At 57.1% G+C, this 27,099-nt stretch overlaps 1 protein-coding gene across 1 annotated transcript in view; it reads right to left on the bottom strand.

Moving 5' to 3' along the window:
* LOC139242447 (brevican core protein-like) overlaps positions 1 to 27,099 on the bottom strand; it is a 61,067-nt gene that overhangs the window by 17,902 nt on the left and 16,066 nt on the right. The window contains 1 exon segment of the mRNA XM_070870360.1: positions 21,295 to 22,341. Coding sequence (XP_070726461.1) covers positions 21,295 to 22,341 — 1,047 coding nt within the window.

The raw sequence follows: 27,099 nt of genomic DNA, 5'->3' as shown, positions 1-27,099 counted from the left end.
CAGTGTAAGGGTTACACACTGTGTCAGTGTAAGGGTTACACGCTGTGTCAGTGTAAGGGTTACACACTGTGTCAGTGTAAGGGTTACACACTGTCAGTGTAAGGGTTACACACTGTGTCAGTGTAAGGGTTACACACTGTGTCAGTGTAAGGGTTACACGCTGTGTCAGTGTAAGGGTTACACGCTGTGTCAGTGTAAGGGTTACACACTGTGTCAGTGTAAGGGTTACACACTGTGTCAGTGTAAGGGTTACACACTGTGTCAGTGTAAGGGTTACACGCTGTCAGTGTAAGGGTTACACACTGTGTCAGTGTAAGGGTTACACACTGTCAGTGTAAGGGTTACACGCTGTCAGTGTAAGGGTTACACACTGTCAGTGTAAGGGTTACACGCTGTGTCAGTGTAAGGGTTACACACACTGTCAGTGTAAGGGTTACACACTGTGTCAGTGTAAGGGTTACACGCTGTGTCAGTGTAAGGGTTACACACACTGTCAGTGTAAGGTTTACACACTGTCAGTGTAAGGGTTACACACTGTGTCAGTGTAAGGGTTACACACTGTCAGTGTAAGGGTTACACACTGTCAGTGTAAGGGTTACACACTGTCAGTGTAAGGGTTACACACTGTGTCAGTGTAAGGGTTACACACTGTGTCAGTGTAAGGGTTACACGCTGTGTCAGTGTAAGGGTTACACACTGTGTCAGTGTAAGGGTTACACGCTGTGTCAGTGTAAGGGTTACACACTGTGTCAGTGTAAGGGTTACACACTGTGTCAGTGTAAGGGTTACACGCTGTGTCAGTGTAAGGGTTACACTCTGTGTCAGTGTAAGGGTTACACGCTGTGTCAGTGTAAGGGTTACACACTGTGTCAGTGTAAGGGTTACACGCTGTGTCAGTGTAAGGGTTACACACGGTGTCAGTGTAAGGGTTACACGCTGTGTCAGTGTAAGGGTTACACACTGTGTCAGTGTAAGGGTTACACGCTGTGTCAGTGTAAGGGTTACACACTGTGTCAGTGTAAGGGTTACACGCTGTGTCAGTGTAAGGGTTACACACTGTCAGTGTAAGGGTTACACACTGTCAGTGTAAGGGTTACACACTGTGTCAGTGTAAGGGTTACACGTTGTGTCAGTGTAAGGGTTACACACTGTGTCAGTGTAAGGGTTACACGCTGTGTCAGTGTAAGGGTTACACACTGTGTCAGTGTAAGGGTTACACACTGTGTCAGTGTAAGGGTTACACGCTGTGTCAGTGTAAGGGTTACACTCTGTGTCAGTGTAAGGGTTACACGCTGTGTCAGTGTAAGGGTTACACACTGTGTCAGTGTAAGGGTTACACGCTGTGTCAGTGTAAGGGTTACACACTGTGTCAGTGTAAGGGTTACACGCTGTGTCAGTGTAAGGGTTACACACTGTGTCAGTGTAAGGGTTACACACTGTGTCAGTGTAAGGGTTACACACTGTGTCAGTGTAAGGGTTACACACTGTCAGTGTAAGGGTTACACACTGTGTCAGTGTAAGGGTTACACGCTGTGTCAGTGTAAGGGTTACACACTGTGTCAGTGTAAGGGTTACACGCTGTGTCAGTGTAAGGGTTACACACTGTCAGTGTAAGGGTTACACGCTGTGTCAGTGTAAGGGTTACACACTGTGTCAGTGTAAGGGTTACACGCTGTGTCAGTGTAAGGGTTACACACTGTCAGTGTAAGGGTTACACACTGTGTCAGTGTAAGGGTTACACGCTGTGTCAGTGTAAGGGTTACACGCTGTGTCAGTGTAAGGGTTACACTCTGTGTCAGTGTAAGGGTTACACACTGTCAGTGTAAGGGTTACACACTGTGTCAGTGTAAGGGTTACACGCTGTGTCAGTGTAAGGGTTACACACTGTCAGTGTAAGGGTTACACGCTGTGTCAGTGTAAGGGTTACACGCTGTGTCAGTGTAAGGGTTACACACTGTCAGTGTAAGGGTTACACGCTGTGTCAGTGTAAGGGTTACACACTGTGTCAGTGTAAGGGTTACACCCTGTGTCAGTGTAAGGGTTACACACTGTGTCAGTGTAAGGGTTACACACACTGTCAGTGTAAGGGTTACACGCTGTGTCAGTGTAAGGGTTACACACTGTGTCAGTGTAAGGGTTACACACTGTGTCAGTGTAAGGGTTACACACTGTGTCAGTGTAAGGGTTACACGCTGTGTCAGTGTAAGGGTTACACGCTGTGTCAGTGTAAGGGTTACACGCTGTGTCAGTGTAAGGGTTACACACTGTGTCAGTGTAAGGGTTACACACTGTGTCAGTGTAAGGGTTACACACTGTGTCAGTGTAAGGGTTACACACTGTGTCAGTGTAAGGGTTACACGCTGTGTCAGTGTAAGGGTTACACACTGTGTCAGTGTAAGGGTTACACACTGTGTCAGTGTAAGGGTTACACGCTGTGTCAGTGTAAGGGTTACACGCTGTGTCAGTGTAAGGGTTACACGCTGTGTCAGTGTAAGGGTTACACACTGTCAGTGTAAGGGTTACACGCTGTGTCAGTGTAAGGGTTACACGCTGTGTCAGTGTAAGGGTTACACACTGTCAGTGTAAGGGTTACACGCTGTGTCAGTGTAAGGGTTACACACTGTATCAGTGTAAGGGTTACACACTGTCAGTGTAAGGGTTACACACTGTGTCAGTGTAAGGGTTACACGCTGTGTCAGTGTAAGGGTTACACACTGTGTCAGTGTAAGGGTTACACACTGTCAGTGTAAGGGTTACACACTGTGTCAGTGTAAGGGTTACACACTGTCAGTGTAAGGGTTACACACTGTGTCAGTGTAAGGGTTACACGCTGTGTCAGTGTAAGGGTTACACACTGTGTCAGTGTAAGGGTTACACGCTGTGTCAGTGTAAGGGTTACACACTGTGTCAGTGTAAGGGTTACACGCTGTGTCAGTGTAAGGGTTACACACTGTGTCAGTGTAAGGGTTACACGCTGTGTCAGTGTAAGGGTTACACGCTGTGTCAGTGTAAGGGTTACACGCTGTGTCAGTGTAAGGGTTACACACTGTGTCAGTGTAAGGGTTACACGCTGTGTCAGTGTAAGGGTTACACGCTGTGTCAGTGTAAGGGTTACACACTGTCAGTGTAAGGGTTACACGCTGTGTCAGTGTAAGGGTTACACACTGTCAGTGTAAGGGTTACACGCTGTGTCAGTGTAAGGGTTACACACTGTCAGTGTAAGGGTTACACACTGTCAGTGTAAGGGTTACACGCTGTGTCAGTGTAAGGGTTACACGCTGTGTCAGTGTAAGGGTTACACGCTGTGTCAGTGTAAGGGTTACACACTGTGTCAGTGTAAGGGTTACACACTGTGTCAGTGTAAGGGTTACACGCTGTGTCAGTGTAAGGGTTACACGCTGTGTCAGTGTAAGGGTTACACACTGTGTCAGTGTAAGGGTTACACGCTGTGTCAGTGTAAGGGTTACACACACTGTCAGTGTAAGGGTTACACGCTGTGTCAGTGTAAGGGTTACACGCTGTGTCAGTGTAAGGGTTACACGCTGTGTCAGTGTAAGGGTTACACGCTGTGTCAGTGTAAGGGTTACACGCTGTGTCAGTGTAAGGGTTACACGCTGTGTCAGTGTAAGGGTTACACGCTGTGTCAGTGTAAGGGTTACACGCTGTGTCAGTGTAAGGGTTACACACTGTGTCAGTGTAAGGGTTACACGCTGTGTCAGTGTAAGGGTTACACGCTGTGTCAGTGTAAGGGTTACACACACTGTCAGTGTAAGGGTTACACGCTGTGTCAGTGTAAGGGTTACACACTGTGTCAGTGTAAGGGTTACACGCTGTGTCAGTGTAAGGGTTACACGCTGTGTCAGTGTAAGGGTTACGGCTTTGTGTCTTAATGCAAGGAGTATCCGCAATAAGGTGGATGAATTAACTGTGCAAATAGATGTTAACAAATATGATGTGATTGGGATTACGGAGACGTGGCTCCAGGATGATCAGGGCTGGGAACTCAACATCCAGGGGTATTCAACATTCAGGAAGGATAGAATAAAAGGAAAAGGAGGTGGGGTAGCATTGCTGGTTAAAGAGGAGATTAATGCAAGAGTTAGGAAGGACATTAGCTTGGATGATGTGGAATCTATATGGGTAGAGCTGCAGAACACCAAGGGGCAAAAAACGTTAGTGGGAGTTGTGTACAGACCTCCAAACAGTAGTAGTGATGTTGGGGAGGGCATCAAACAGGAAATTAGGAGTGCATGCAATAAAGGTGCAGCAGTTATAATGGGTGACTTTAATATGCAAATAGATTGGGCTAGCCAAACTGGAAGCAATACGGTGGAGGAGGATTTCCTGGAGTGCATAAGGGATGGTTTTCTAGACCAATATATCGAGGAACCAACTAGGAGGGAGGCCATCTTAGACTGGGTGTTGTGTAATGAGAGAGGATTAATTAGCAATCCCGTTGTGCGAGGCCCCTTGGGGAAGAGTGACCATAATATGGTGGAATTCTGCATTAGGATGGAGAATGAAACAGTAAATTCAGAGACCATGGTCCAGAACTTAAAGAAGGGTAACTTTGAAGGTATGAGGCGTCAATTGGCTAGGATAGATTGGCGAATGATACTGAAGGGGTTGACTGTGGATGGGCAATGGCAGACATTTAGAGACCGCATGGATGAACTACAACAATTGTACATTCCTGTCTGTCGTAAAAATAAAAAAGGGAAGGTGGCTCAACCGTGGCTATCAAGGGAAATCAGGGATAGTATTAAAGCCAAGGAAGTGGCATACAAATTGGCCAGAAATAGCAGTGAACCTGGAGACTGGGAGAAATTTAGAACTCAGCAGAGGAGGACAAAGGGTTTGGTTAGGGCAGGGAAAATGGAGTACAAGAAGAAGCTTGCAGGGAACATTAAGACGGATTGCAAAAGTTTCTATAGATATGTAAAGAGAAAAAGGTTAGTAAAGACAAACGTAGGTCCCCTGCAGTCAGAATCAGGGGAAGTCATAACGGGGAACAAAGAAATGGCAGACCAATTGAACAAGTACTTTGGTTCAGTATTCACGAAGGAGGACACCAACAACCTTCCGGATATAAAAGGGGTTGGAGGGTCTAGTAAGGAGGAGGAACTGAGGGAAATCTTTATTAGTCGGGAAATTGTGTTGGGGAAATTGATGGGATTGAAGGCCGATAAATCCCCAGGGCCTGATGGACTGCATCCCAGAGTACTTAAGGAGGTGGCCTTGGAAATAGTGGATGCATTGACAGTCATTTTCCAACATTCCATTGACTCTGGATCAGTTCCTATCGAGTGGAGGGTAGCCAATGTAACCCCACTTTTTAAAAAAAGGAGGGAGAGAGAAAACAGGGAATTATAGACCGGTCAGCCTGACATCGGTAGTGGGTAAAATGATGGAATCAATTATTAAGGATGTCATAACAGCACATTTGGAAAGAGGTGACATGATAGGTCCAAGTCAGCATGGATTTGTGAAAGGGAAATCATGCTTGACAAACCTTCTGGAATTTTTTGAGGATGTTTCCAGTAGAGTGGACAAGGGAGAACCAGTTGATGTGGTATATTTGGATTTTCAGAAGGCTTTCGACAAGGTCCCACACAAGAGATTGATGTGCAAAGTTAAAGCACATGGGATTGGGGGTAGTGTGCTGACATGGATTGAGAACTGGTTGTCAGACAGGAAGCAAAGAGTAGGAGTAAATGGGGACTTTTCAGAATGGCAGGCAGTGACTAGTGGGGTACCGCAAGGTTCTGTGCTGGGGCCCCAGCTGTTTACATTGTACATTAATGATTTAGACGAGGGGATTAAATGTAGTATCTCCAAATTTGCGGATGACACTAAGTTGGGTGGCAGTGTGAGCTGCGAGGAGGATGCTATGAGGCTGCAGAGTGACTTGGATAGGTTAGGTGAGTGGGCAAATGCATGGCAGATGAAGTATAATGTGGACAAATGTGAGGTTATCCACTTTGGTGGTAAAAACAGAGAGACAGAATATTATCTGAATGGTGACAGATTAGGAAAAGGGGAGGTGCAACGAGACCTGGGTGTCATGGTACATCAGTCATTGAAGGTTGGCATGCAGGTACAGCAGGCGGTTAAGAAAGCAAATGGCATGTTGGCCTTCATAGCGAGGGGATTTGAGTACAGGGGCAGAGAGGTGTTGCTACAGTTGTACAGGGCCTTGGTGAGGCCACACCTGGAGTATTGTGTACAGTTTTGGTCTCCTAACCTGAGGAAGGACATTCTTGCTATTGAGGGAGTGCAGCGAAGGTTCACCAGACTGATTCCCGGGATGGCGGGACTGACCTATCAAGAAAGACTGGATCAACTGGGCTTGTATTCACTGGAGTTCAGAAGAATGAGAGGGGATCTCATAGAAACGTTTAAAATTCTGACGGGTTTAGACAGGTTAGATGCAGGAAGAATGTTCCCGATGTTGGGGAAGTCCAGAACCAGGGGTCACAGTCTAAGGATAAGGGATAAGCCATTTAGGACCGAGATGAGGAGAAACTTCTTCACCCAGAGAGTGGTGAACCTGTGGAATTCTCTACCACAGAAAGTAGTTGAGGCCAATTCACTAAATATATTCAAAAAGGAGTTAGATGTAGTCCTTACTACTAGGGGGATCAAGGGGTATGGTGAGAAAGCAGGAAGGGGGTACTGAAGTTGCATGTTCAGCCATGAACTCATTGAATGGCGGTGCAGGCTAAAGGGCCGAATGGCCTACTCCTGCACCTATTTTCTATGTTTCTATGTGTCAGTGTAAGGGTTACACGGTGCGTTAGCCGAATGCTTGCCCACGATGCCTCCGTAGCCAAATAGCCTGCTGATGTCCGCCATTCAGGTTCATCTACAGAGAATGTGCGTTCCTCCCATTCCGGCCTGTTGCCCATCCCCCGATTCCCATCTCTCCACCATCGGTGGCCGTGCCTTCAGCTGCCTGGGCCCCAAGCTCTGGAACTCCCTCCCTAAACCTCTCCACCTCTCTCTCCCTTTAAGACGCTCCTTAAAACCAACCTCTTTGACCCAGCTTTTGCTCTCCTGTCCCTGATATCACCTTCTGTGGCTCGGGGTCAGATATTGTCCGATAATCGCTTCTCTGAAGTGACGCGAGACGTTTTACTGCATTAAGTGCACTCTCTCAGTACTGTCCCTCCGACAGTGCGGCACTCCCTCAGTACTGCCCCTCCGACAGTGCGGCACTCCCTCAGTACTGCCCCTCCGACAGTGCGGCACTCCCTCAGTACTGTCCCTCCGACAGTGCGGCACTCCCTCAGTACTGCCCCTCCGACAGTGCGGCACTCCCTCAGTACTGTCCCTCCGACAGTGCGGCACTCCCTCAGTACCGCCCCTCCGACAGTGCGGCTCTCCCTCAGTACTGCCCCTCCGACAGTGCGGCACTCCCTCAGTACCGCCCCTCCGACAGTGCGGCTCTCCCTCAGTACCGCCCCTCCGACAGTGCGGCGCTCCCTCAGTACTGCCCCTCCGACAGTGCGGCGCTCCCTCAGTACTGCCCCTCCGACAGTGCGGCACTCCCTCAGTACTGCCCCTCCGACAGTGCGGCTCTCCCTCAGTACCGCCCCTCCGACAGTGCGGCGCTCCCTCAGTACTGCCCCTCCGACAGTGCGGCGCTCCCTCAGTACTGCCCCTCCGACAGTGCGGCACTCCCTCAGTACCGCCCCTCCGACAGTGCGGCACTCCCTCAGTACTGCCCCTCCGACAGTGCGGCGTTCCCTCAGTACTGCCCCTCCGACAGTGCGGCGCTCCCTCAGTACTGCCCCTCCGACAGTGCGGCGTTCCCTCAGTACTGCCCCTCCGACAGTGCGGCGTTCCCTCAGTACTGCCCCTCCGACAGTGCGGCGCTCCCTCAGTACTGCCCCTCCGACAGTGCGGCACTCCCTCAGTACTGCCCCTCCGACAGTGCAGCACTCCCTCAGTACTGCCCCTCCGACAGTGCGGCACTCCCTCAGTACTGCCCCTCTGACAGTGCGGCGCTCCCTCAGCACTGCCCCTCCGACAGTGCGGCACTCCCTCAGTACTTCCCCTCCGACAGTGCGGGGCTCCCTCAGTACCGCCCCTCCGACAGTGCGGCACTCCCTCAGTACCGCCCCTCCGACAGTGCGGCGCTCCCTCAGTACTGCCCCTCCGACAGTGCGGCACTCCCTCAGCACTGACCCTCCGACAGTGCGGGGCTCCCTCAGTACCGCCCCTCCGACAGTGCGGCACTCCCTCAGTACTGCCCCTCCGACAGTGCGGCGCTCCCTCAGTACTGCCCCTCCGACAGTGCGGCTCTCCCTCAGTACCGCCCCTCCGACAGTGCGGCACTCCCTCAGTACTGCCCCTCTGACAGTGCAGCACTCCCTCAGTACTGCCCCTCCGACAGTGCGGCACTCCCTCAGTACTGCCCCTCTGACAGTGCGGCGCTCCCTCAGCACTGCCCCTCCGACAGTGCGGCACTCCCTCAGTACTTCCCCTCCGACAGTGCGGCGCTCCCTCAGTACTGCCCCTCCGACAGTGCGGCACTCCCTCAGTACCGCCCCTCCGACAGTGCGGAGCTCCCTCAGTACCGCCCCTCCGACAGTGTGGCACTCCCTCAGTACCGCCCCTCCGACAGTGTGGCACTCCCTCAGTACTGCCCCTCCAACAGTGCGGCGCTCCCTCAGTACCGCCCCTCCGACAGTGCGGCGCTCCCTCAGTACTGCCCCTCTGACAGTGCGGCACTCCCTCAGTACTGCCCCTCCGACAGTGCGGCACTCCCTCAGTACCGCCCCTCCGACAGTGAGGCGCTCCCTCAGTACCGCCCCTCCGACAGTGCGGCACTCCCTCAGTACTGCCCCTCTGACAGTGCGGCACTCCCTCAGTACTGCCCCTCCGACAGTGCGGCGCTCCCTCAGTACTGCCCCTCCGACAGTGCAGCACTCCCTCAGTACCGCCCCGCCGACAGTGAGGCGCTCCCTCAGTACCGCCCCTCCGACAGTGCGGCACTCCCTCAGTACCGCCCCTCCGACAGTGAGGCGCTCCCTCAGTACTGCCCCTCCGACAGTGCGGCACTCCCTCAGTACTGCCCCTCCGACAGTGCGGCACTCCCTCAGTACTGCCCCTCCGACAGTGCGGCACTCCCTCAGTACTGCCCCTCCGACAGTGCGGCACTCCCTCAGTACTGCCCCTCCGACAGTGCGGCACTCCCTCAGTACTGCCCCTCCGACAGTGCGGCGCTCCCTCAGTACCGCCCCCCCGACAGTGCGGCGCTCCCTCAGTACCACCCCTCCGACAGTGCGGGGCTCCCTCAGTACCGCCCCTCCGACAGTGCGGCGCTCCCTCAGTACTGCCCCTCCGACAGTGCGGCACTCCCTCAGTACTGCCCCTCCGACAGTGCGGCGCTCCCTCAGTACTGCCCCTCCGACACTCCCTCAGTACTGCCCCTCTGACAGTGCAGCACTCCCTCAGTACTGCCCCTCCGACAGTGCGGGGCTCCCTCAGTACTGCCCCTCCGACAGTGCGGCGCTCCCTCAGTACTGCCCCTCCGACAGTGCGGGGCTCCCTCAGTACCGCCCCTCCGACAGTGCGACACTCCCTCAGTACCGCCCCTCCGACAGTGCGGCACTCCCTCAGTACCGCCCCTCCGACAGTGCGACACTCCCTCAGTACTGCCCCTCCGACAGTGCGGCACTCCCTCAGTACTGCCCCTCCGACAGTGCGGCGCTCCCTCAGTACTGCCCCTCCGACAGTGCGGCACTCCCTCAGTACTGCCCCTCCGACAGTGCGCCGCTCCCTCAGTACTGCCCCTCCGACAGTGCGGCGCTCCCTCAGTACTGCCCCTCCGACAGTGCGCCGCTCCCTCAGTACTGCCCCTCCGACAGTGCGGCGCTCCCTCAGTACTGCCCCTCCGACAGTGCGCCGCTCCCTCAGTACCGCCCCTCCGACAGTGCGGCACTCCCTCAGTACCGCCCCTCCGACAGTGCGGCGCTCCCTCAGTACCGCCCCTCCGACAGTGCGGCGCTCCCTCAGTACCGCCCCTCCGACAGTGCGGCACTCCCTCAGTACTGCCCCTCCGACAGTGCGGCGCTCCCTCAGCTCTGTCCCTCCGACAGTGCGGCGCTCCCTCAGTACCTCCCCTCCGACAGTGCGGCGCTCCCTCAGTACTGCCCCTCCGACAGTGCGGTACTCCCTCAGTACTGCCCCTCCGACAGTGCGGCGCTCCCTCAGCTCTGTCCCTCCGACAGTGCGGCGCTCCCTCAGTACCTCCCCTCCGACAGTGCGGCGCTCCCTCAGTACCGCCCCTCCGACAGTGCGGCGCTCCCTCAGTACCTCCCCTCCGACAGTGCGGGGCTCCCTCAGCACTGCCCCTCCGACAGTGCGGGGCTCCCTCAGCACTGCCCCTCCGACAGTGCGGCGTTCCCTCAGCCGGGTGAACAGGAAGCTGCACTGTTGAGGGATGAAGTGCATCGAATGTTATCCCAACTGATCACAGGCTCCGGTTCTCCGGACCCTGGAGCTTCTGCCAGCACTGCCGAGGAATGGACCAATGAGGTGGTTCGTTGACCCAATGGCGGTTTTGAAGATGACGAGAGGGTTGGGATCGAGTCGAGCCGGAGGAACGTCGCTCTCTGGCGAGTGGATCAGTAACATGAGGACATCGATTTCAACATGTAGTTGGCCAAAGATCCAGAGAGGGGGATGAGGAGACGCGGGAGAGCTGTCGGGATCAGCAAGGCTCAACCAGCCGAGGTGGACCAGTACTCGAGGGTGGGGCTTAGAGGCAACATGCCTTTGTTACCTCGAGACTCGACTCGTCCAATTCTCCCTGCCCACATTCTCCTCTCCGTAAACTGGAGCTGCCCCGTGTCCTAACTCACACCCAGTCCCACTCACCCATCGCCCCCTGTGCTCACTGCCCCGTGTCCTAACTCACACCCAGTCCCACTCACCCATCACCCCCTGTGCTCACTGCCCCGTGTCCTAACTCACACCCAGTCCCACTCACCCATCACCCCCTGTGCTCACTGACCCCGTGTCCTAACTCACACCCAGTCCCACTCACCCATCACCCCCTGTGCTCACTGCCCCGTGTCCTAACTCACACCCAGTCCCACTCACCCATCACCCCCTGTGCTCACTGCCCCGTATCCTAACTCACACCCAGTCCCGCTCACCCATCACCCCCTGTGCTCACTGACCCCGTGTCCTAACTCACACCCAGTCCCACTCACCCATCATCCCCTGTGCTCACTGACCCCGTGTCCTAACTCACACCCAGTCCCACTCACCCATCACCCCCTGTGCTCACTGCCCCCGTATCCTAACTCACACCCAGTCCCACTCACCCATCGCCCCCTGTGCTCACTGCCCCGTGTCCTAACTCACACCCAGTCCCACTCACCCATCACCCCCTGTGCTCACTGACCCCGTGTCCTAACTCAGACCCAGTCCCACTCACCCATCACCCCCTGTGCTCACTGACCCCGTGTTCTAACTCACACCCAGTCCCACTCACCCATCACCCCCTGTGCTCACTGCCCCGTGTCCTAACTCACACCCAGTCCCACTCACCCATCACCCCCTGTGCTCACTGACCCCGTGTCCTAACTCGCACCGAGTCCCACTCACCCATCACCCCCTGTGCTCACTGCCCCGTGTCCTAACTCACACCCAGTCCCACTCACCCATCACCCCGTGCTCACTGCCCCGTGTCCTAACTCGCACCGAGTCCCACTCACCCATCACCCCCTGTGCTCACTGACCCCGTGTCCTAACTCGCACCCAGTCCCACTCACCCATCACCCACTGTGCTCACTGACCCCGTGTCCTAACTCACACCCAGTCCCACTCACCCATCACCCCCTGTGCTCACTGACCCCGTGTCCTAACTCGCACCGAGTCCCACTCACCCATTACCCCCTGTGCTCACTGACCCCGTGTCCTAACTCGCACCCAGTCCCGCTCACCCATCACCCCCTGTGCTCGCTGCCCCGTGTCCTAACTCGCACCCAGTCCCACTCACCCATCACCCCCTGTGCTCACTGCCCCGTGTCCTAACTCACACCCAGTCCCGCTCACCCATCACCCCCTGTGCTCACTGCCCCGTGTCCTAACTCACACCCAGTCCCGCTCACCCATCACCCCCTGTGCTCGCTGCCCCCGTGTCCTAACTCACACCCAGTCCCGCTCACCCATCACCCCCTGTGCCCCGTGTCCTAACTCACACCCAGTCCCGCTCACCCATCACCCGCTGTGCTCACTGCCCCGTGTCCTAACTCGCACTCAGTTCCACTCACCCATCACCCCCTGTGCTCGCTGCCCCGTGTCCTAACTCGCACCGAGTCCCGCTCACCCATCACCCCCTGTGCTCACTGCCCCGTGTCCTAACTCACACCCAGTCCCACTCACCCATCACCCCCTGTGCTCACTGCCCCGTGTCCTAACTCACACCCAGTCCCACTCACCCATCACCCCCTGTGCTCACTGCCCCGTGTCCTAACTCACACCCAGTCCCACTCACCCATCACCCCCTGTGCTCACTGACCCCGTGTCCTAACTCACACCCAGTCCCACTCACCCATCACCCCCTGTGCTCACTGACCCGTGTCCTAACTCACACCGAGTCCCACTCACCCATCACCCCCTGTGCTCACTGCCCCGTGTCCTAACTCACACACAGTCCCACTCACCCATCACCCCCTGTGCTCACTGCCCCCGTGTCCTAACTCACACCCAGTCCCGCTCACCCATCACCCCCTGTGCTCACTGCCCCGTGTCCTAACTCACACCCAGTCCCACTCACCCATCACCCCCTGTGCTCACTGCCCCGTGTCCTAACTCACACCGAGTCCCACTCACCCATCACCCCCTGTGCTCACTGCCCCCGTGTCCTAACTCACACCGAGTCCCACTCACCCATCACCCCCTGTGCTCACTGCCCCCGTGTCCTAACTCACACCCAGTCCCACTCACCCATCACCCACTGTGCTCACTGACCCCGTGTCCTAACTCACACCCAGTCCCACTCACCCATCACCCCCTGTGCTCACTGACCCCGTGTCCTAACTCACACCCAGTCCCACTCACCCATCACCCCCTGTGCTCACTGACCCGTGTCCTAACTCACACCGAGTCCCACTCACCCATCACCCCCTGTGCTCACTGCCCCGTGTCCTAACTCACACACAGTCCCACTCACCCATCACCCCCTGTGCTCACTGCCCCCGTGTCCTAACTCACACCCAGTCCCGCTCACCCATCACCCCCTGTGCTCACTGCCCCGTGTCCTAACTCACACCCAGTCCCACTCACCCATCACCCCCTGTGCTCACTGCCCCGTGTCCTAACTCACACCCAGTCCCACTCACCCATCACCCCCTGTGCTCACTGCCCCGTGTCCTAACTCACACCCAGTCCCACTCACCCATCACCCCCTGTGCTCACTGACCCCGTGTCCTAACTCACACCCAGTCCCACTCACCCATCACCCCCTGTGCTCACTGCCCCGTGTCCTAACTCACACCCAGTCCCACTCACCCATCACCCCCTGTGCTCACTGCCCCGTATCCTAACTCACACCCAGTCCCGCTCACCCATCACCCCCTGTGCTCACTGACCCCGTGTCCTAACTCACACCCAGTCCCACTCACCCATCATCCCCTGTGCTCACTGACCCCGTGTCCTAACTCACACCCAGTCCCACTCACCCATCACCCCCTGTGCTCACTGCCCCCGTATCCTAACTCACACCCAGTCCCACTCACCCATCGCCCCCTGTGCTCACTGCCCCGTGTCCTAACTCACACCCAGTCCCACTCACCCATCACCCCCTGTGCTCACTGACCCCGTGTCCTAACTCAGACCCAGTCCCACTCACCCATCACCCCCTGTGCTCACTGACCCCGTGTTCTAACTCACACCCAGTCCCACTCACCCATCACCCCCTGTGCTCACTGCCCCGTGTCCTAACTCACACCCAGTCCCACTCACCCATCACCCCCTGTGCTCACTGACCCCGTGTCCTAACTCGCACCGAGTCCCACTCACCCATCACCCCCTGTGCTCACTGCCCCGTGTCCTAACTCACACCCAGTCCCACTCACCCATCACCCCGTGCTCACTGCCCCGTGTCCTAACTCGCACCGAGTCCCACTCACCCATCACCCCCTGTGCTCACTGACCCCGTGTCCTAACTCGCACCCAGTCCCACTCACCCATCACCCACTGTGCTCACTGACCCCGTGTCCTAACTCACACCCAGTCCCACTCACCCATCACCCCCTGTGCTCACTGACCCCGTGTCCTAACTCGCACCGAGTCCCACTCACCCATTACCCCCTGTGCTCACTGACCCCGTGTCCTAACTCGCACCCAGTCCCGCTCACCCATCACCCCCTGTGCTCGCTGCCCCGTGTCCTAACTCGCACCCAGTCCCACTCACCCATCACCCCCTGTGCTCACTGCCCCGTGTCCTAACTCACACCCAGTCCCGCTCACCCATCACCCCCTGTGCTCACTGCCCCGTGTCCTAACTCACACCCAGTCCCGCTCACCCATCACCCCCTGTGCTCGCTGCCCCCGTGTCCTAACTCACACCCAGTCCCGCTCACCCATCACCCCCTGTGCCCCGTGTCCTAACTCACACCCAGTCCCGCTCACCCATCACCCGCTGTGCTCACTGCCCCGTGTCCTAACTCGCACTCAGTTCCACTCACCCATCACCCCCTGTGCTCGCTGCCCCGTGTCCTAACTCGCACCGAGTCCCGCTCACCCATCACCCCCTGTGCTCACTGCCCCGTGTCCTAACTCACACCCAGTCCCACTCACCCATCACCCCCTGTGCTCACTGCCCCGTGTCCTAACTCACACCCAGTCCCACTCACCCATCACCCCCTGTGCTCACTGCCCCGTGTCCTAACTCACACCCAGTCCCACTCACCCATCACCCCCTGTGCTCACTGACCCCGTGTCCTAACTCACACCCAGTCCCACTCACCCATCACCCCCTGTGCTCACTGACCCGTGTCCTAACTCACACCGAGTCCCACTCACCCATCACCCCCTGTGCTCACTGCCCCGTGTCCTAACTCACACACAGTCCCACTCACCCATCACCCCCTGTGCTCACTGCCCCCGTGTCCTAACTCACACCCAGTCCCGCTCACCCATCACCCCCTGTGCTCACTGCCCCGTGTCCTAACTCACACCCAGTCCCACTCACCCATCACCCCCTGTGCTCACTGCCCCGTGTCCTAACTCACACCGAGTCCCACTCACCCATCACCCCCTGTGCTCACTGCCCCCGTGTCCTAACTCACACCGAGTCCCACTCACCCATCACCCCCTGTGCTCACTGCCCCCGTGTCCTAACTCACACCCAGTCCCACTCACCCATCACCCACTGTGCTCACTGACCCCGTGTCCTAACTCACACCCAGTCCCACTCACCCATCACCCCCTGTGCTCACTGACCCCGTGTCCTAACTCACACCCAGTCCCACTCACCCATCACCCCCTGTGCTCACTGACCCGTGTCCTAACTCACACCGAGTCCCACTCACCCATCACCCCCTGTGCTCACTGCCCCGTGTCCTAACTCACACACAGTCCCACTCACCCATCACCCCCTGTGCTCACTGCCCCCGTGTCCTAACTCACACCCAGTCCCGCTCACCCATCACCCCCTGTGCTCACTGCCCCGTGTCCTAACTCACACCCAGTCCCACTCACCCATCACCCCCTGTGCTCACTGCCCCGTGTCCTAACTCACACCCAGTCCCACTCACCCATCACCCCCTGTGCTCACTGCCCCGTGTCCTAACTCACACCCAGTCCCACTCACCCATCACCCCCTGTGCTCACTGACCTACATGGGTTCCCAGTCGAGAAATGCCTCGATTTCAAAATACTTGTTCTTATTTACAAATCCCTATATGGTCTCGCCCCTCCCCATCTCTGTAACCCGCTCCAGCCACTACACCCCTCCCTATCTCTGTAACCTCCTCCAGCCCCAACACCCCTCCCTATCTCTGTAACCTCCTCCAGCCTCTACACCCCTCCCTATCTCTGTAACCTCCTCCAGCCCCAACACCCCTCCCTATCTCTGTAACCTCCTCCAGCCCCTACACCCCTCCCAATCTCTGTAACCTCCTCCAGCCCCTACACCCCTCCCAATCTCTGTAACCTCCTCCAGCCCCGACACTGTTCCCTATCTCTGTAACCTCCTCCAGCCCCTACACCCCTCCCAATCTCTGTAACCTCCTCCAGCCCCTACACCCCTCCCTATCTCTGTAACCTCCTCCAGCCCCTACACCCCTCCCAATCTCTGTAACCTCCTCCAGCCCCGACACCGTTCCCTATCTCTGTAACCTCCTCCAGCCCCTACACCCCTCCCAATCTCTGTAACCTCCTCCAGCCCCTACACCCCTCCCTATCTCTGTAACCTCCTCCAGCCCCTACACCCCTCCCAATCTCTGTAACCTCCTCCAGCCCCTACACCCCTCCCTATCTCTGTAACCTCCTCCAGCCCCTACACCCCTCCCTATCTCTGTAACCTCCTCCAGCTCCTACACACCTCCCTATCTCTGTAACCCCCTCCAGCCCCCTAGACCCCTCCACTTCTCCCTATCTCTGTAACCCCCTCCAGCCCCTACACCCCTCCCTATCTCTGTAACCCCCTCAAGCCCCTACACCCCTCTCTATCTCTGTAACCCCCTCCAGCCCCTCCGAGATCTCTGCCCTCCTCCAATTCTGCCCTCTTGCCTATCCCCTGATTTCCATCACTCCACCATCGGTGGCCGTGCCTTTAGCTGCCTGGGCCCCAAGCTCTGGAACTCCCTCCCTAAACCTCTCCGCCTCTCTCTCCTCCTTTAAGACGCTCCTTGAAACCGACCTCTGTGACCCAGCTTTTGATCTCCTGCCCCTAATATCTCTTTGTGTGGCTCGGGGTCAAATTATTGTGTTTTGTCTTAAAACACTCGTGTGCAGCGCCATGGGAGGCTATACAAATGCAGGTTGTTGTTGAAGCTCAGCGTTGCGGACAAACAAATGAGGGAGGTGGGACTGAGCAAACCTGCTCTCTCTCAGAGCCGGCAGAGGCCAGGGGCCAAACGGGCATCTTCTGTGCTCGAAGGTCCAATGACTCACGCACTACTCCCCCCCACTCCCCCCCACTCTTTCCCCACAGCCCGGCACATTTCCAGTATTTATCCGATTCCCGGTTTGAAAGTCACTATTGAATCTGCTCCCACCGCCCTTTCAGGCAGCGCGTTCCCGATCACAACAACTCGCTGCGTAAAAACATTCTCCCCCTCTCCCCCTCTGGTTCCATCGCCGATTATCGTCAATCTGTGTCCCTCTGGTTCCATCGCCGATTATCGTCAATCTGTGTCCCTCTGGTTCCATCGCCGATTATCGTCAATCTGTGTCCCTCTGGTTCCATCGCCGATTATCGTCAATCTGTGTCCCTCTGGTTCCATCGCCGATTATCGTCAATCTGTGTCCCTCTGGTTCCATCGCCGATTATCGTCAATCTGTGTCCCTCTGGTTCCATCGCCGATTATCGTCAATCTCTGTCCCTCTGGTTCCATCCCCGATTATCGTCAATCTGTGTCCCTCTGGTTCCATCGCCGATTATCGTCAATCTGTGTCCCTCTGGTTCCATCGCCGATTATCGTCAATCTGTGTCCCTCTGGTTCCATCGCCGATTATCGTCAATCTGTGTCCCTCTGGTTCCATCGCCGATTATCGTCAATCCGTGTCCCTCTGGTTCCATCGCCGATTATCGTCAATCTGTGTCCCTCTGGTTCCATCGCCGATTATCGTCAATCCGTGTCCCTCTGGTTCCATCGCCGATTATCGTCAATCTGTGTCCCTCTGGTTCCATCGCCGATTATCGTCAATCTGTCTCCCTCTGGTTCCATCGCCGATTATCGTCAATCCGTGTCCCTCTGGTTACCCGCCCTCCTGCCCCCGGGAACAGTGTCTCCCGATTTACTCGATCAAAACCCCTCGTGATTTTGAACACCTCGATCAAATCTCCTCTCAACCTTCCCTGCTCCAAGGGGAACAACTCCGGCTTCTCCAGTCTCTCCCCATCACTGAAGCCCCTCATCCCCCGGGACCCTTCTGGTCAATCTCCCCCGCCCCCTCTCTAACACCCTCACATCCTGATGGGCGGTGCCCAGAATTGGACTTCATCTAACTCCCTTTTGAATATATTTAGTGAATTGGCCTCAACTACTTTCTGTGGTAGAGAATTCCACAGGTTCACCACTCTCTGGGTGAAGAAGTTTCTCCTCATCTCGGTCCTAAATGGCTTACCCCTTATCCTCAGACTGTGACCTCTGGTTCTGGACTTCCCCAACATCGGGAACATTCTTCCTGCATCTAACCTGTCCAGTCCCGTCAGAATTTTATATGTTTCTATGAGATCCCCTCTCATTCTTCTAAACTCCAGTGAATACAGGCCCAGTTGATCCAGTCTCTCCTCATATGTCAGTCCTGCCATCCCGGGAATCAGTCTGGTGAACCTTCGCTGCACTCCCTCAATAGCAAGAACGTCCTTCCTCAGATTAGGAGACCAAAACTGAACACAATATTCCAGGTATGGCCTCACCAAGGCCCTGTACAACTGCAGTAAGACCTCCCTGCTCCTGTACTCAAATCCTCTCGCTATGAAGGCCAACATACCATTTGCCTTCTTCACCGCCTGCTGTACCTGCATGGCAACTTTCAATGACTGATGTACCATGACACCCAGGTCTCGTTGCACCTCCCCTTTTCCTAATCTGCCACCATTCAGATAATATTCTGCCTTCCTGTTTTTGCCCCCAAAATGGATAACCTCACATTTATCCACATTATACTACATCTGCCATGTATTTGCCCACTCACCTAACCTGTCCAAGTCACCCTGCCGCCTCTTAGCATCCTCCTCACAGCTCACACCGCCACCCAGCTTAGTGTCATCTGAAAACTTGGAGATATTACATTCAATTCCTTCATCTAAATCATTGATGTATATTGTAAATAGCTGGGGCCCCAGCACTGATCCCTGCTTCTGATGGGGGTCCAAGGGCCACACATCGCCCAACTGTCAATTCTGCACAGTGACTGTTTAATGAGCACAGGAGGATCCCATTGGGCCCATCCAGCCCGTGCTGTGCCGGCTCTGTGACAGAGCGACCCAATCAGTCCCACTCCCCCCGCTCTTTCCCCACAGCCCGGCACATTTCCAGTATTTATCCGATTCCCGGTTTGAAAGTCACTATTGAATCTGCTCCCACCGCCCTTTCAGGCAGCGCGTTCCCGATCACAACAACTCGCTGCGTAAAAACATTCTCCCCCTCTCCCCCTCTGGTTCCATCGCCGATTATCGTCAATCTCTGTCCCTCTGGTTCCATCGCCGATTATCATCAATCTGTGTCCCTCTGGTTCCATCGCCGATTATCGTCAATCTGTGTCCCTCTGGTTCCATCGCCGATTATCGTCAATCCGTGTCCCTCTGGTTCCATCGCCGATTATCGTCAATCTGTGTCCCTCTGGTTCCATCGCCGATTATCGTCAATCTCTGTCCCTCTGGTTCCATCGCCGATTATCGTCAATCCGTGTCCCTCTGGTTCCATCCCCGATTATCGTCAATCTGTGTCCCTCTGGTTCCATCGCCGATTATCGTCAATCCGTGTCCCTCTGGTTCCATCGCCGATTATCGTCAATCTGTGTCCCTCTGGTTCCATCGCCGATTATCGTCAATCTGTGTCCCTCTGGTTCCATCGCCGATTATCGTCAATCTGTGTCCCTCTGGTTCCATCGCCGATTATCGTCAATCTGTGTCCCTCTGGTTCCATCGCCGATTATCGTCAATCTGTGTCCCTCTGGTTCCATCGCCGATTATCGTCAATCTGTGTCCCTCTGGTTCCATCGCCGATTAACTCGCTCCGAGCCCCGCTCACCCATCACCCCCTTCCCCACATTACAACAGTGAGCACACTCCGAAAAAGATCATGATTGGCTGTAAAGCCAATCCGGAGACTGTGAAAGGCGCTATATAGATGCAAAGATCTTTCTTTTTCTTGTTTAAAACTCACTAGTGTTGAGTTTTTAAGCCTCCAACTCGAAAATACCCCCGTTATAATTCGGGGGGGGGGAACAGGACTGAGCGCGGGACACCCCCCACCCCCCGACAATCTTCCTACACCCCCCTTCGCCCATTCCTTCCCCTTCCACACCTCCTGTCTTCCCCCTTTACCCCTCTCCCCTGACTCCCTCCCTTCCCCCTCCTGCTCCCTTCCTTCTCCCCTCTCCTTCCCTTCCCCCTCTCCCCCCCCGCTCCCTCCCTTCCCCCTCCCGCTCCCTCCCTCCTTCCTTTCCCCCTCCCACTCCCTCCCTGCCCCCCTCTCCCTCCCTTCCCCCTCCTGCTCCCTTCCTTCTCCCCTCTCCCTCCCTTCCCCCCTCCCCCCCTACTCCCTCCCTTCCCCCTCCTGCTCCCTTCCTTCTCCCCTCTCCCTCCCTTCACCCCTCTCCCCCCCCGCTCCCTCCCTTCCCCCTCCCGCTCCCTCCCTTCCCCCCCTCCTTCCTTTCCCCCTCCCATTCCCTCCCTGCCCCCCTCTCCCTCCCTTCCCCCCCTCCCCCCCACTCCCTCCCTTCCCCCTCCCTGCCCCCCTCTCGCTCCCTTCCCCCCCTCTCCCTCCCTTCCCCCCCTCTCCCCCCCCCCCCGCTCCCTCCCTTCCCCCTCCCACTCCCTCCCTTCCCCCCTCTCCCTCCCTTCCCCCCCTCTCCCTCCCCTCCCCCCCGCATGTCCCAACATAAATGGCGAGATGTACCGAGGGAAGTGAATGAAGAGAAAAGCAAAGTGTGGAATGACTGAGGGAGGGGTGGGGGTGGGTGAATGAATGAGAAAGACAGGGTGGGAGGGGGGGGGCGGGTGTAAAGGCGGGTTAGTTGCGGTCGGGAAATCAAGAACAAAGTTACAGCAGAACTGATCGTTGTCTGTAAAATACGTTTAATAATATTTTCATGGAAATTATTAGGTGAATCACTTCATAGAAGTTGTGAGTTCTGATCATGCAGGGGCAGAGCTCCCGGCTCCCAGGGTGCGAGGGGAGGCCCTCGGTTAGCTGTGGGCTCGTTCCTCCTTCCTCGAGTTCGGAGATGTGTTGTTTTTTGAGGAATGAGGAGGCAGTGGAGGGGAGGGTGATCGGGGAGGAGGAGGAGGAGGGGGGGGGAGGGGAGTTTAGAACCCCGATACGTTGAGGTAAAGTGTGCCGAGGATGGTTAGAAGGAGGCAGCGGCTCTGGTTACCTGTCAGGTGGGCGGCCCGGCCCAGGGCGGCCGTTTGGGTGGGAGCCATGGGCGCGGGGGTCCCGGCCAGATCGGCAGCCCGGGTACGCGGGCCCTCCTCCGGCTCCGGCCTCCGCCGCTCCCCCAGGCCCCCCGAGGGGTCAGAGGGGGCCCACCGCTGCCCGCCGGGGAGGGGCTGGCCGCGGGCTCCCGGGCCGGAGCGTTGGGCGTCGGTGCCCGCCGCCGGGGACTGCGGTTTGGTCGGCGCGGCGGTCTCGGCGAGCGGCCCCCGCCAGGGGCTGCCGGAACTTTCCCGCCCCGCTGCCTCGAAAGCGTCCCCGGCCGCCGGCCGGCGCCCCGGGACGGCAGTCCGGCGCGGAGCAGTCGCGTCGCTCTCGGCCGGGGGGTCTCCCGACGCGCCCTCCGGCTCCCCGCTCCCGCCGGCGGCTCGGGGCGGGCCGGACGGGGCCCCCGGGTCGCCGAGCAGCTCCGCGGGATCCTGTGCCGGGACGCCAGCGGAGGGGCCGGCGCTGGGAGGGGCCGCGGGGAGATGCCACGGAGTCGGCTCGCGGTTTTGGCTCCTCATCCGGGTGTAGGAGGTCAACAGCAGCCCGGGCGGGGTGGCCCCAGGGCCTGAGGCCTTGCGGCCCGTCGTGCGGGCTCCCGGCCCGGGAGCCCCCTCCGGATTCGACGTCTCGCTCCCGCCGCGGTGTAGCACGTGCCGCGTTCCTTCACCGGCGGCCCGGCTGCCCGCTGTCTGTCGTGTCCCCGCTCCGCGGGCGGCAGGTCCGGCCAGTTCCGTGGTCCCGTCCCCCCCGGGAGCCGAGGCCCGGGCCCGGTCGGCGAGCCCCCCTCGCGTCCCCGGCTCGCCGCGGCCCAAAGGCGATGGGGCCTCCGCGGCCGGCGGGGAGCCCGGTGTCGCGGCGGAGGGTCCCGTGGCAGGTCGGTCGCCGGACAGCGTCTCCCGCCCGCCTGGGGCCAGGGTCCCCGGTCCGCTGGCCTTCTCCCGGGTGCCGCCGATCCCCAGACCCCGAGACACAGCCGGCCCCTCACGCTCCAGAAACTGGCCTAGAAGAGAGAAGGGAGGGGGGGTGGTGGGGAGGTTCGGAGGGGAGGGGGGGGAGAGACAGTATACGAGAAGGCTAGTAAACGGATCAAGCTGCTCGCCGAGTGTCAACGGCGCGAAGGAAACCCGAGCTCGACCCCCCCTCCGCCCGAAAAAAGGCGACAAATTCTCAAGTGTTCGCGGAGGTGAGGGAGCGACCGGGAGGGAGAGGCAGGAGGGAGTGCACAGGGTACAGGGGCTGGGACAGGGGGCACCGGGGTATAGGGTAGGTCGGGACCCTGGGGACAAGAGGAGGCCCATTCAGCCCCTCGAGCCTGTTACACAGGAACAGGAGGAGGCCCATTCAGCCCCTCGAGCCTGTTACACAGGAACAGGAGGAGGCCCATTCAGCCCCTCGAGCCTGTTACACAGGAACAGGAGGAGGCCCATTCAGCCCCTCGAGCCTGTTACACAGGAACAGGAGGAGGCCCATTCAGCCTGTTCTGCCATTCCATTAAATCTTGGCTGATCTGCATCTTAACTCCGTCTACCGGTTGGATGAAGGGGGGATCAGACTTGGCCGTAATGTCTCCCCTCCCATGGCTCACGACTCATGCAATAGGATTGGCCTCTTTGGTACTGTGTAAGTGGCCTCAATTTTAAAATTCTCATCGTTGTGTTGAAATCCCTCCGTGGTCTCCACTCTCTCTAACCTCCTCCAGCCCGACACCCCTCCCTATCTCTCTAACCTCCTCCAGCCCGACACCCCTCCCTATCTCTCTAACCTCCTCCAGCCCCTACACCCCTCCCTATCTCTCTAACCTCCTCCAGCCCCGACACCCCTCCCTATCTCTGTAACCTCCTCCAGCCCTAAACTCCTCCCTATCTCTCTAACCTCCTCCAGCACCTACACCCCTCCCTATCTCTGTAACCTCTTCCAGCCCGACACCCCTCCCTATCTCTCTAACCCCCTCCAGCCCCTACACCCCTCCCTATCTCTGTAACCTCCTCCAGCACCTACACCCCTCCCTATCTCTGTAACCCCCTCCAGCCCCTACACCCCTCCCTATCTCTCTAACCCGCTCCAGCCCCTACACCCCCCCCTATCTCTGTAACCACCTCCAGCCCCTACACCCCTCCCTATCTCTGTAACCACCTCCAGCCCCTACACCCCTCCCTATCTCTGTAACCTCCTCCAGCCCCTACACCCCTCCCTATCTCTGTAACCCCCCTCCAGCCCCTACACCCCTCCCTATCTCTGTAACCTCCTCCAGCCCCGACACCCCTCCCTATCTCTGTAACCTCCTCCAGCCCCTACACCCCTCCCTATCTCTGTAACCCCGCTCCAGCCCCGACACCCCTCCCTATCTCTGTAACCTCCTCCAGCCCCTACACCCCTCCCTATCTCTGTAACCCCCCTCCAGCCCTATAAACCACCAAGATCTCTGCGCTCCTCCAATTCTGGCCTCTTGAGCATCCCCCGATTTCCATCGCTCCACCATCGGTGGCCGTGCCTTCAGCTGCCTGGGCCCCAAGCTCTGGAACTCCCTCCCTAAACCTCTCCGCCTCTCTCTCCTCCTGTAAGATGCTCCTTAAAACCTCCCTCCGTGACCCAGCTTCTGGTCACCTGTCCCTAATATCACCTGATGTGGCTCGGGGTGAAATGTCAGTTTGATAATTGCTCCCGTGAAGCTCCGCGGGACGTTTTACCACGTTAAAGGCGCTATATAAATACACGTTTGTTGGTCAGCGGTGTACATAAACGCCTCTAGGCCCACCCAAGGAAAATGGCCGGCCAGGCAACGTTGGCGCTGCGGAAAGGTCAGAGGTCACGGGCGCCACGGAGGGGGTCAGAGTTCACGGGCGCCACGGAGGGGGGGTCAGAGGTCACGGGCGACGCCGGGAAGCCGACAGGCGAGCGGCCCCTCCCAAAAACAAAATGTCGCGGGTGGCGGAAGGCGAAGGTAGGCAGAGCGCGATGGTCTCGCCGGGTCACTTGACCTTCGAGGTCAGTCACAGGATGACCCTTGGCCAATCCCCGGCGGGCGTTGAGTAGCGCCAGAGTCTCGGCTGGGCGGCCCCCTGCCCCCTCCGCCCCCCCCCCCCCCCCAAGACATCGACTCCCGGCCGTTTGACAGGGGCTAGCGAGGAACGCCCCTCCCCCCCACCGGCAGGATTTACTCCGGCGAGGGTCGCGAGCAGTAACAGTCACGGAGCTCGTCTCTCGCTCTCCCACCGTCGGATCACTGGACTGGGAAGGGCCCAGAACAAACTCGAAGACGGGTACAACCGAGAGATGCACCGCGGGTTAGCAGAAGGTGAGGAAGAGTGGGGGGTGGGGGGGGGGTGGGGGAGAGAGGAGAGTGCTTGGGGTTAGGTGAGACAGACAAGCCTGGAATGGATGTAAGCATCGCTAACAGTTTCTCACTCCCCCACCACCGCTGCCCATTTCCCGAAACCTTCCCCCTCTCTCGGGGAGATCTCAACAGTAGGTCACGGTATTGCGGGGGGGGGGGGGGGGGTATAGATTGACAGGAGAGCGTGTGACACTCTGCTGATCTTTCAGGGACCTGGGCCAGTGGAGAGATAAGAACATCAGAAATAGGAGCAGGAGTCGGCCATTCGGCCCCTCGAGCCTGCTCCGCCATTCAATACGACCGTGGCTGATCCGATCATGGACTCAGCTCCACTTCCCCGCCCGCCCCCTTTTCGGTTAAGAAACTGTCTATCTCTGTCTTAAGTTTATTCAATGTCCCGGCTTCCACAGCTCTCTGAGGCAGCGAGTTCCACAGATTTACAACCCTCTGAGAGAAGAAATTCCTCCTCATCTCAGTTTTAAATGGGCGGCCCCTTATTCTAAGACCATGCCCCCTAGTTCTAGTCTCCCCCCATCAGTGGGAACATCCTCTCTGCATCCACCTTGACGAGCCTCCTCATAATCTGATACGTTTCGATAAGATCACCTCTCATTCTTCTGAATTCCAATGAGTAGAGGCCCAACCTCCTCAACCTTTCCTCATAAGTCAACCCCCTCATCCCCGGAATCAACCGAGTGAACCTTCTCTGAATTGGTGCTTCTCCATACAAACCAGGAACTAGGGTTTATTTCTCGAGAGATAGAATTGAAAAGTAGGGAAGTTATGCTAAACCTGTATCGAACCTTGGTTAGACCACACTTGGAGCACCGTGCACAGTTCTGGTCTCCATATACCTGGGTTAGACCGCACTTGGAGCACCGTGCACAGTTCTGGTCTCCATATACCTGGGTTAGACCACACTTGGAGCACCGTGCACAGTTCTGGTCTCCATATACCTGGGTTAGACCACACTTGGAGCACTGTGCACAGTTCTGGTCTCCATATACCTGGGTTAGACCACACTGGGAGCACCGTGCACAGTTCTAGTCTCCATATACCTGGGTTAGACCACACTGGGTGCACTGTGCATAGTTCTGGTCTCCATATACCTGGGTTAGACCACACTGGGAGCACCGTGCTCAGTTCTGGTCTCCATATACCTGGGTTAGACCACACTTGGAGCACTGTGCACAGTTCTGGTCTCCATATACCTGGGTTAGACCACACTGGGAGCACTGTGCACAGTTCTGGTCTCCATATACCTGGGTTAGACCACACTGGGAGCACTGTGCACAGTTCTGGTCTCCATATACCTGGGTTAGACCACACTGGGAAAACTGTGCACAGTTCTGGTCTCCATATACCTGGGTTAGACCACACTTGGAGCACCGTGCATAGTTCTGGTCGCTGTATTATAAAAAGGATATAAAGGCACTGGAGAGGGTGCAGAGAAGATTTACGAGGATGATACCAGAAATGCGAGGGTATACTTATCAGGAAAGGGTAAACAGGCTGGGTCTCTTGAGAGGCCGAGGGGTGACCTAATCGAGGTTTTTATGATGAAAGGTTTTGATGGAGTGGATACAGAGAGAATGTTTCCACTTGTGGGGAAGAGCAGAACTAGAGGCCATCAATATAAGATCGTCACCCAGAAACCCAACGGGGAATTCAGGAGAAACTTCTTTACCCAGAGAGCGGTGAGAATGTGGAACTCGCTGCCACAGGGAGGGGTTGAGGTGAATAGTATCGATACGTTTAATGGGGAAGGCTCGACAGGGATATGGGGGCCATGCCCAACCCCCTCTTTCTCGGGAGAGTCCGGTTGCCATGCACAACAACAACAACTTGAACCTATATAGCACCTTTAATGTAGTAAAACGTCACAAGGTGCTTTACAGGAGGATTTTGACACCGAGCCAGAGAAGAAGAAATGACGGCAGAACTTGGTCAAAGAGGGAGGTCTGTATTCGAGCAGAATATTTATACTGTGAGCCTTCGGGTGGAAAGGTAACACCTCATTTCTCCTCTAAGCCCCGAACTTGCTTTTTAATAACCTTGTGCCCCTCCCGCCCCGGGTATCGAAGCCCCAGGCCACAGGCATATACTCACACCACTCCCCTGGTAACCTTCAACACATCGGTCATAGACCAGCTGAGAGTCTCGTCCTTTCCAAACACAACCCAACCTCGCCAACACCCCACCCCCCGCCCCGCACCTCGCCCGCCCCCGATACCCCGAGTCACCCAGTTCCTCCTCACAAAGGCAATGATCCCCTCCCCTCCAATCGGATGAGAGAGTTGAGCAAGGGGAAACAGAATTGGTGCGATTGGCGGTCCCGGCTATCTCGGTCCGCCAACGGTCGCCTGCCAACCGTGGCTCAGTGGGCAGCCCTCCCTCTCGCTCACCTCCGAGTCCCACTCCAGA

This window comes from Pristiophorus japonicus, unplaced genomic scaffold, assembly GCF_044704955.1.
Source record: "Pristiophorus japonicus isolate sPriJap1 unplaced genomic scaffold, sPriJap1.hap1 HAP1_SCAFFOLD_1337, whole genome shotgun sequence".
Taxonomy (NCBI): Eukaryota; Metazoa; Chordata; class Chondrichthyes; family Pristiophoridae; genus Pristiophorus; species Pristiophorus japonicus.
The sequence above is the reverse complement of the archived record's forward strand: the minus strand, read 5'-3'. Positions and strand labels throughout refer to the sequence as shown.